We start from the raw sequence: 11,404 nt of genomic DNA on the forward strand, positions 1-11,404 counted from the left end.
ACTAGGTGGATTGGTCCTGCTGAATTGTCTGTGTCCAGGGATGTGTAAATTAGGTGGATTAGACATGAGAAATGCTGGGTTACAAGATAGGTGAATGGGTCTGGGTAGAATGCTGTTCAGAGGGGGCAGTGTGGACTTGTTGGGCTGAATGGCCTGTTTCCACACTGTAGGGATTCTGTGAAATAGGGGGGCATCTGCGATGCTTGGGGGCAGAATGTCTCCTCATCAGAGCAGATGTGACCAAGACTGAGGAACTGTGAAAACAGGACAGCATTTTTGCAGGATACAGGGTGACAGGAGGTATAGTCCAGGTACCTATGGGAGCCTGCCAGTTTATAGTGAATGTCGGTCTGTAAACTGTTTCCAGAAGTGGAAAGAGACAGGTCAAGAAAGGCAAAGGAGATGTCTGAAATAGACCAAGTGAATTTGAGGGCAGGGTGGAAGTCATTCGCAAAGTCACTGAAGTGCTCCAGTCCAGCTTGGGTGCAGGATGCAGCACTGATGCAGTCATCGATATAATGGAGGAAGAATTGGGGAACAGTACCAGTGTAGGTACTGAAGAGGGACTGTTTGACATAACTGACAAGGAGGTATATGTAACTGGCATCCATTCAAGTGCCCACGGCCACTCCCTGGTTTTGGAGAAGGTGGGAAGAATTGAAAGAAAAATTGAGGGTGAGGATTAATTTGGTGAGGTGGAGGAGAGTATGGGGAGTGGGGTGTAAAACTGTATGGGTTTGGAGAGGGGAAAAAACTGAGGGCCTGCAGGCTGCACTTGTCGGCTATAGGTGTGTATAGGGTTTTTACGTCCATAGTAAAGATGAAGCACTGGTGGCCAGGGAACTGGAAATTTCCGATGAGATGGAGGACGTGGTTTGTGTCCCAGATGTAGGTGGTAAGCGCCTGGTCCAAGGGGGAGAGAACGGAGTTTAGTTGAGGTGAGAAGAGATGAGTTCGGTGGGGCAGGAGCATACTAAGACAATGGGTTAGCTCGGGTGGTTGGGCTTGTGGATCTTGGGGAACAGGTAGAACCGGGCTTTGTGCGGCCAGGGGACTATAAGTTTTGAGGAAGTGAAGGGGTGATCACTGGAAGCAACAAGGTCATGGACAGTGCAGCAGACAGTGGCTGGATGGGTCATGGTGGGGTTATGGTCAAGGGGAAGGTAGGCTGTGGTGTTAGAGTTGGCATTAGGCCTCTGTGACATAGAGATCCATCCTCCAGACTATCACTGCCCTGCCTTTTATCAGCGCATGTGATAGTGAAATGGGAATTGGTGCAGAGTAAGTGGGTGAGGTGGGGGGAGAAATTGAGGCAGTTTGTCACATTGGCCATTAGCAATAAAGACGTTCAGGGGTGGGTCTGAGGCCGTGAGCAAATCAAGTTTTTCCCTGTTTCATGTCATTTCCAATCTAGCCTGTTTACAGATGGAAACTTTTATGTAGAACACTGCTGGAATGATTGGGTGAGTGTGGTGGGTGGACTTTGATTCCAGTAAATTGATTAACATGCGGTTCACTGATTTTATCCAATGTGCATCTTTCTCAAGGTTTTTTTAATTGAGTTGAACACTAGATTAACTACCAGATATAGTTTATCAGCAGTGAGATAAAGATAGAGTATGCACAAACAGGACTAAAGGAATCCACTGTCATTGTGTGTTACTAAAATGTGCCTATGCAATGTGCATGATATTATGACACTTTCAATCAATGCTAATATGTTAGGAAAACTTGATAAAAAGAACTGTACAATAGCTTCATAAAATCATGAGAAACAAGAACAGAAGTAGACTGTTCAGCCCCTTGACATTATTGCATCCACTTCCCTTCCTTTTCCCCGTACCTTTTCCCCTACTGATCAATAATCTATCTTAGTCTTAAATAATGCACAGGATTCTGTCCCCAGAGCTCTGTGGCAAGGAGTTCCAAAGGATCTCAACCTTCAAGAAATCTCTCCTCATTTTGGTCTTGAGTTCGCACCACTTTAGCTGAGACTATGCCCTCTGATCTTAGTCTCCTCCATGAGGGGAGACTTCCTTGCAGCATTTACCCTGACAAGCCCTTCAAGAATCCTATATTTCAATGAGATCACTTCTCCTCCTTCTGAACTCCCAGTCCCAACCTGTTTAGCCGTTGCTGGTGGATAATCCCTCTTGACTATGGACCATACTAGTGAACCTTCCCTGAACTGCCTCCAATGAAATGGTATCTTTCTTTTAAAATGACCAGAATTACACTCAATACTGCATACGTGATCTCAACAGCACCTTGTATGGTTGCAGTAAGACTTCTATCCTGTTATACTCCATCAGCCTTCCTGATGACTGCTACACCTGTGTGCTACCTGTACGTATTGTGCACAAGTACCCCAAGTATGCCTGTGGTGCACTGGTCTGCAGTTTCTCTCCATTTAAGTAATATTCTATCTCTTTTGCTCTTGCTTTCAAATGAACATCTTTACATTTTCCTATGGTTCACTCCATTTGCCAACTTTTTACCTACTTAGCCTATCAATATCTCTCTGTAAACTGTTTGTATCTCTCTTGCAATCTGCGTTTCCACCTATTTTATTGTCTGCAAATATGGCTACAGTACACTCCCCTCCTTCCTCCAAGTCATTAATATATTATAAACATTTGCGGTCCCAGTCTTGATAACTGCTCGCCAATGTGAAAGAGTCCCTTATCCCCATGAGCCAGTTTTATCCATGTCAATATACCCCCTCCAACACTGGGCTCAAATCTTATAATGTAACCTTTTGTGAGGTACCTTTGAATGCAAGCTGGAAGTCCAAATATAACACATTGCTCGTTCTCCTCTATCCACTCTGGCTGAGACTTCCTCAAAACTCTAAAATTAGTCAGACATGATTTCATGAAGCTATTCTGACTTTGCTTGATTAGATTATGATTTTCTAAATGTTGTGCTACTAATTCCTTAATTGATTCCAGTACCTTTCCCAACAATAGATGATAGGCAAATCAGCCTGTAGTTAACCACTTTTTGTCTCTCTCTCCCTTTTTTGAATAGAGGTGACAGATTAGCAGTTTTCCAATCCGCTAGTACGTTGCCAGAATTCTAGGATTTTTGGAAAACTACAACCACTATCTTTGTCACTACCTCTTTTAGGATCCTATGTTACAAACTGTCAGGGCTAGGAGACTCATTTGCCTTTAGTCCCATTAGTTTGTCTCGTACTACTTCTGCAGTCATGGCGATAGTACTTATTTCCTTACCCATTTTCTTTAGCATTAATCAGATCTTTAAAGTATCTTCCACCATAAAGACTGATGCAAAATATCTGTTTAACTGCCATATCTGCCATTTCCTAGTTTCCCAAAATTGACAGAGGTTAGTGTTCTAGGGGGCCTCCATTCGCTTTGACCTGTCTCTTCCTTTTCGTATATTCAAAGAAGCTCTTATTGTCAGCTTCTTTTTGTCCTTAGCTAGATTTCCCTTGTTTATTTTCCCTAGTTTTATTCTCTTTTTATCTTAGAATATTTACAGCACAGAAGGAGGCCATTCATGTTTGTGTACATGTTGGTCCTGTAAAGGCTAAGTTCACCCATTGCAACTTCCTTCCATCTATCTTGTAGCTCTGCAGTTCTTTCCTTTGCAAATAATAAGCCAATTGCCTTTTGAAAATCTCTGGTAACCCTGCCTTGTCACAATCTCAGGTACTGTATGTCAAACCCTAACCACTTGCTGCATTAACTTTTTCCCCATGTAGCCATTTCTTTCGCAGACTATCTTAAAATCTCGGCAAAATAACGCAGTTGCTGGAAATCTGAAATAAAATCAAAAGTGCTGGAGCAACTCAGTAGATCTGGCAATATCTGTGCTAAGAGGAGCTGATTTTGAAACCTAACTGACTTTTAAGGACAGTCTCATTGGACTTAATGTTAACTCTGTTGGCATTTCTATACGGATGTACCAGATCTGCTGAGTCTCTCACTTTGTTTTATTTACCTTAAATCTGGAACATTTTCTCTCAATGCGTTCTGTCCAAACCCATCATGATTTGAGTTTTTCTACGTAACTGAAATTCCTTATCCCTGAATGGTGTGGACTTGGTGGACCAAATGGCTTGCTTCCACGTGTGGAGATTCTATGAACCATTCTTTTAATCTTCTCTGAGCCTTTCTAAAACCTTCAGATTATTAGAATTGGGCTCATTGTCACATACGCCTGAGTGTAGTGAAATGTTTACAAAGTTGCCACTTTTGGCACCATCTTTGTGCACCCAGGTACGCTTTTGTACTTAGGAATAAATTAGAAAAATGAAGAAACAATTACAGCCCTTCAAGCAATCCACGCCAGGCCTCTCCTCGAGTCCATGCTGAACTCGATCTGGGGCTGCCTGCTGTCGCTGCAGCTGCCTTGGGCTGCCTGTTCTCGTCTCCACAGCAGATGCTGGGAGACCCCTCTCTGCATATTGTGCTCACGTGCTCACTCGCTCACCCCGGCTATGGCTCGACTCCCATCCTAAGACCATAAGACATAGGAGAGGAAGTAAGGCCATTCGGCCTATCGAGTCCACTCCACCATTTAAATCATGGCTGATGGACATTTCAACTCCACTTACCTGCACTCTCCCCATAGCCCTTAATTCCTTACGAGATCAAGAATTTATGCTGGGGTTGCTCTTCTCTGCACTGGTTTCATCCATGCTGCACAAACATTTCCACAGAAGGAGCATAGATTAAAGTAAGGAAAAAAAAAAGTGAGAGCAGGCAGAGCAGATGAGCTCCAGGCAGGAGCCCAAATGCTGTGCAGCTATTCTCCTGCCATCTTGACATTGAGTGGCATAAAACCAATACAGTCTTTTAATAAAACCATTCATGTTACTGCCATGTATAATAAGTGTATTGTCTCTCTTAAATAGGTTGACTCTGCTGGTGGTTACTGCATCCTGGACGTTTCTTATGATAAAGCTGCTGGTTGCTGCACACCATCTGGAACGTGCAATTGAGGGAACAGTGTACACATTGTTAGAAGAACTGGTGAGGGACATGGTTTATTGCATCTTAAGCTTTAACTCATATCCCTAACTTAAAAATTAAATTCTAGCATGATATTATCTGCACTTTTCTTCCAATGAATGTTTGAGACCAACAAACATAGTGACCTAATAAAAGTCAGAGCAAGAAAAGCTCATTAATGGCCTTTGAATCTACTATCATAGAGTCTGAGATAAACAGCACAGAAACAGAACCTTCAGTTCGACTTGTCCACACCAACCAAATATCCAAAAAAATCTATTCCCACTTGCCAGCACTTGGTCCAATTCCCTCTAAACCCTTCCTATTCATATACCCATCCAGATACCTTTAAAATGTTGAAATATTACCAGCTGCCACCTCTTCCTCTGGCAGCTTATTTCATACACGCACCACCCTCTACATGAAAAGTTGCTTCTTAGGTCCCTTTTTAAATATTTTCCCTCTCACATTAAACCGATGCCCTCTAGTTTTGGACTCTCCCGTACCCTGGGGAAAAGGCCTTGTCTATTTATACTATCCATGCCCCTCATGATATTATAAACCTTTAAGGTCACCCCTCGCCCTCCGACACTCGAAGGAAAATAGCCCCAGTCTATTCAATCTCTCCTATAGCTCAAACCCTTCAACCCTGGCAACATTCTAAGTCTTTTCTGAACCCTTTCAAGTTTCACAACATCCTTCCTCTAACAGGGAGACCAGAATTGCATACAGTATTCCAAAAGTGGTGTAACCAATGTCCTGTATAGCCACAACATGACCTCCCCAACTCTTATTCTCGATGCACTGACCAATAAAGGTGAGCATATCAAATGCTGTCTTCACTATCCTATCTACCTGTGACTCCACATTCAAGGAACTATGAACCTGCAATCCTCCAATGTTTCTTTGTTCAGCAATACTTCTCAGGGCCTTACCATTGAATAATTAATAAATCAGGAACTCCATCTGACTTTGTCCTCTTTTGAGAACACTTATTTACTGAAAGGAAAAAATGAATAGCTCTTTTTTAATTATTTCTAGATCACTGCATTCTAATTCATAATGCACATTTGCTGCTCCTTCTGTAGAATTTGGTGATCTCCATGGTTTGAGTTCTTATGAATTTCATTTTTAGCTGATGTAAATGACGTGTTTATGCTATCAGTAAAATATCTTTGCAGTATGCCACAAGGATTACCTTCTGTGTATATGTAATAAATATATTTACTGGAATACCTTTCGAAAATATCTCATGAATAATTGTACCCTCACAAAATCCATATTATTTCTGGAAAGCCAGATAAGACACTTCTCTGAATATGGATTTTGTGAAGATACAACACAACTGACAGCCTTCTGTATCTCTTGCTACTTGAATCTTTGGGGGTTGTGTCATTTTAGAAAATGCAGCTTTTGGTTTTATTTTTTGGTAGTTTTTACATTAAAACAGTACATTTTTTTTTTTAATGAGTTTTTCCCAAGAAGAGGAGTCAGCATTGATTCCAAAAGATTGGAGACAACCAATAATAACAGCAAGTAACATGATTTGAGAGGAAGCTAAGGCTGGTAACATTAAAGCTACATACAGGCCCACGCAACTGCGGGGGGAAAAAGTAACACAGAAATCAAGTGATGCAAAAAAGTACTATTTTTAGATTGTGGCAGTGAGATTAAATGAGCTACAAGTTTAGTTTTTGCACAGTAGCACCAACTGCTTCAGTCTAATTAAGGTGCATGGTGCAGAACAGTACCTTAGAAAAAGGGGAGAAGCACTGCTGAAGGATTTGATTTGCGCAGTTCTGTGCCTGGGCTCAATCTTTGTTCCAATTTTGGTCACTTGCATTGTGATCTCTACAGAATGAAATGAATTTACAAACCGAAAGAGTATAATAACATTCAATGAATTTCTTTAAGGAATCTGAAAATTGTTTTAGTAAGTACACGAATAAATATTCTCAATACGGTACGCATTCACTTTTTTTTTCTTGTTCACACAGTGCTGGGAGTCCTGGTTTATTACTTATAATTTACTTTATCCTGGATTGTGTTGTGAGACTGCCATTGACCCGGCTTCCTCTGAAATCTGACACAAGTATACAAATATCTTGTAACATTTCCCCATCTGCATCCTTGTGCTTCTGATTTTTTTCAGCCTACCTCTACTGAACTACATGGTGTGCAGCCTCCGTGCCTTGTTTGTTCTTGAGCTGAACTATTTGGTGTCTGCTCCAACATGCTACTCTCTCCATTCCACCTCACTTCCAGGCCTCCTAAAACCCTTTAAACTCTGAATTTTTTTTAAAATTCAAAGGACGAGGGTGCTGGCTGGCCAACATTTATTGCCTATACCAGAGGCAATTGATCACATTGCTGTGGGTCCAGAGTCACATGTAGGCCAGACCAGATAAGGTGGCAGTTTCCTTCTGTAAAGCACCTTTAGTGAGGCAGATTTCAAGTCTAATGTTGATCTTGCTTTTAGTGCACCTTCTTTGCAGCCTTATTTGCATTCCTTGCTCTGTTCAATCACCCTATGATCTGCCTGTACTGCACACCGTTTTTCACTGTACTTGGGTACATATGACAATAATAAATCAAATCAAAAATGAGATGGTTTTCCTGACAATCAATTATGGTTTCACAGTCATCATTGGACTCTTGATTCTAGATTTTTATTGAATTCAAATTCCACCAACTGCCATTGTGGTATTTGAACCCAGGTCTCCAGAACATTACTTGGGTCTCTAGATTAACAGTCCAGCAATGATACCATGAGGCTGTTGTGTTCACTGCAATAAGAATTTATTTCTCAAATATACTGGTTTCTTCCCCCTCTTTTTGACAAATTTCTAGCCCTACATATGCCCGTGACCTGATCTCTTGTTCTCAAGATCTGGGTAATGTGGGTAAGGCTGCTCATTCCAGTTGTTCTTATAAGCTGGTGGTATATTTCCTGAAGGCCATCAAAAATAGGAACTGGAGTAGGCTGCTTGGCTCCTCGAGCCTGCTCTGCCACCCGATAGGATCATGGCTGATCCGACATTCTTCATGTCCATTTTCCTGCGTTATCCCCATAATCTTTGATTTCCCTTCTGATCAAATAAACATGAGGACTCTGCCTATATAGCTGTCTGTGCCAAGGAATTGTTCTATCAACCTTAAGAAGAAATTCCTACTCCTCTCAGTCTTAAATTGGCACCTCTTTATTCAGAGACTGCCACTATGCTCCCGCAATGATCTCATACTGTTTCAGGATTCTGGCACATTGATAATGACATAATAATATACAGCAAAGTCAAGATGTTGAATGATTTGGAGAGCTTGGAGTCACTGGATTTCCCGTGTCATTACCACTTCTGTGGTATTGAACATAAACATTGGAAATGCAATCTGTAAAAAAGCATGGCGAATTGCTGCAATGTCCTGTGGATCCGCTGTATCGAACCTGTCTTGTAGAGAGCGGATAATAAGTCTAGTAACAGGGATGCTGACCAAGTGAATCGCTCTGCCCTGGAATGCCTTACCAAATATCAGTATACCTGCCCAAATTCTGGGAGGATCTTGAAAATCACTGTTTAAGGTTTATCCGTTTAATTGCTGGTTAGGCCTCATTTAATGCTGTTTTCTTTGCCTGACTGGCATGACCATAAAACTGGGTTTGATGTTAACTTGAACCAAGCACTGTTTTAACTTAAAGCACCTGTTGATTTTGGATTTTTGAATTTGTTGATTATCCAGTTGTTGTGATGAAGACTTTGGTCCTTCTTACCAGAATCTAGTAAGAAAATGTGACTGACTAGAAGTGTCAGAAATGCGGTCCTCAGTTCAACATAGTTGCAATGGCATTTTAGTGATCTCCAGGTTTGAGTTCGTATGCATTTCATTTTTAGTTGATAGAATAAACAGGACAATTACATCTGTAAAGTATCCTTAGGCTACAGTTAGGCCAGATTCGGTGACCTTGTTAATTTCACAAATCTGCACTGTTAGGTCCTAAAAACCTATAACACAGCCATTAAATTACCCCATGGAAATCACCTTGCCTCTGCAAAATTGGGAGATTATCTTTTTAGAAGCTGTAATGATGATCACTAATCAACATGTGTTGTATAATTTCAGGCTGATTTAGCAATAACTGGTCATGATCTTCGCTGCTACCATGACATTGTTACCTACTGGCGATTTCGATGCCTTCCTCCAACAACCCGTGGAATACTGAATATCTTCGGAATAATTAAAGTTCACGATATTTCCTTTTACTTTCACTACTATAGCCTGCCAGTAATTACCGCATTGTGCACACCAGTTATTAAACTATTACTTGCATTGAAGACCATCTATAGCAGGCCACGTGTCTGCTAAACAGATTGTTGCAATTTTAACTTTCTTCCAAATCAGATGATTCATCTATACAAAGATTCAAAGTTCATGCCATGTCACTTTTTAAGAATATATGTAATTGTTTTAGGATTTTTATGTTTGATTTATTGGGTATTTGGCCAATCAATATTTATTATAATATTGGTGTTAAAATGTTACTAATTCTAGAACAGAAATTTCATACCACTTACACTCTAGCTAGTCTATATAACTGCTTATTTAAAAGTAATGTGACCTTTTCATTCCAGACAAGCATTTTTATATGTATATTGCTGAAAACCGATGTGTAGCTGAAACTTTTCACTGAGTAACCGAGTGGAAGGTAAAAATCTTTGCCAACTTGTATCCCTTTTCAGCAATACTGAAGTTCTGTATTCCCAAGCAATTTTGACTTGTATTTACAGCATATTTGTTCAAAAGATTTTGTGAATGCTGATTCAAGAGGGTTTTGACTTTGGAAGGATTTTAACTATAAATATATAATCATGTATTGCAAATTACACAGAGCAGAATAGACAATAGTCACTCAGCCATTTGAACCTGCTCCACCATTCAGTTAAATGACGGCTGATCTGTACTCTTATCTCAATTTTGTTCCATTATAAATTATTGTTTGCCAACTTGACATGTAAAACACAAAGCAGTTTGATAATACAATGAATAATACTTCTTGTTCAGAAATTCAAGGTGATCATGCTTAAGATAAATGAATTTGTGCTGCTAGCATCATCTTGCTGTAGGGGAGTTTGCATATTCCAGAAAAATGTTATATATTTTTCTTTCCTTGAACTGTGACAGAAATTTTCACCTGACTGCCCATGAAATGTGATGAAGCGGAAGCACATTTTCTTTTATAAAATGTAATATTTAGCAAACTTCAAGCATTCGTGCTCTGGTTAGGAGCAAGAATGCATTGTTTTTAGTTCATTTTGGTGATGTACTTATAAATGTGCCATGGAATTTTAAAGGTGATACTTTAAATGACAACAGACAGGCAATATGCACTAGTAGTACTGTTTTTTTTACATTATACATGAGCACCTAAGCCATACAGACCAGGAAGGGCAAACGTTCCAATTCCTGACTGATCAGTTAACTGAACTTCACTACAATTAGGCTCAGGAACTTTTGGTGGAGGAGCTGACAAATCAGTCATGGTTTCCAGTCGAGATCGCTAATGATTCTCAAATGTGTATGTGTGAACATTTAGTGTAGAAAAGATTGATGCATTTGTAACATTTGTCATAGTTGAATGTGAACATGAACGTGACCATGGCACATGTGGCAGGTTAGCTTTTGAATGACAGAACCTGAAGACTGGGAGTCTTCATAGCAGTTTATAATAAGACTGTCATGAGAACCCTGAATGTTTTGTTTCTGTGATACACAAGTGTAAAATTGTGATGGTAAATGTGAAAAAGCTCACTACATAAATGTTTTGACATCTTCAGTCCCTTGTCCACCTACAGTATGAAATATTCGGTTAGATCATTTTAAATACACAATTACACAACTGAAAGCTTCAAGTAAATGAGAGCACATTATCAGAAGGAAAATATAAAATGCAGCCTACCTCTAGTAGTATTGGAATGAAGCCACTTTATGCAAAGCTGGATCTACTAGGTCTGCAATGTATCTAGACTGCCTTTTCTAATCATGGTTGTTTTAGGGGGAAAAATCCATTTGATACAAAAGCCTTGTATGTCCTGCAATCTAGTTTTTCTCTCCTATGGTCTTATTCCTAACATCTGTTTAGAGTTACTATATTCTTCAATTAAGGAAAAGGGACTAATTTTATTTTCCCCTCTTTGTTAAGAGGAATGGGACCAAAAAGAAACCTTTCATCTTTGAGGGCAGACTACTCCAATGTCACTAATGAGCTAACCTTGGAGCTGATGCACCAGAGTAGACATTTGGAGAACAGGGTGTTGTGGAGAGTGTAAGCATTGTGACAGACCAGGAGAAAACCTGCACGAATTGCTGCCAGAGGTTACAAATAAGCTGACCATTGAGGAGGTTTCTTCCTGGTCATGAATTTGAATGGA

At 40.2% G+C, this 11,404-nt stretch overlaps 1 protein-coding gene across 2 annotated transcripts in view; it reads left to right on the plus strand.

Moving 5' to 3' along the window:
* LOC125450280 (uncharacterized) overlaps window positions 1-10,779 on the plus strand; it is a 33,439-nt gene extending 22,660 nt beyond the window's left edge. For both annotated transcript variants that reach the window (XM_048526273.2, XM_059644826.1), the window contains exons 8-9: window positions 4,886-5,003; window positions 9,099-10,779. In XM_048526273.2, coding sequence (XP_048382230.2) covers window positions 4,886-5,003; window positions 9,099-9,341 — 361 coding nt within the window. In that variant the 3' untranslated portion in view covers window positions 9,342-10,779. The remainder of the gene's footprint in view (window positions 1-4,885; window positions 5,004-9,098) is intronic.
* Window positions 10,780-11,404: the final 625 nt, after the last annotated feature.

Source organism: Stegostoma tigrinum, chromosome 3, assembly GCF_030684315.1.
Source record: "Stegostoma tigrinum isolate sSteTig4 chromosome 3, sSteTig4.hap1, whole genome shotgun sequence".
NCBI lineage: Eukaryota > Metazoa > Chordata > Chondrichthyes > Orectolobiformes > Stegostomatidae > Stegostoma > Stegostoma tigrinum.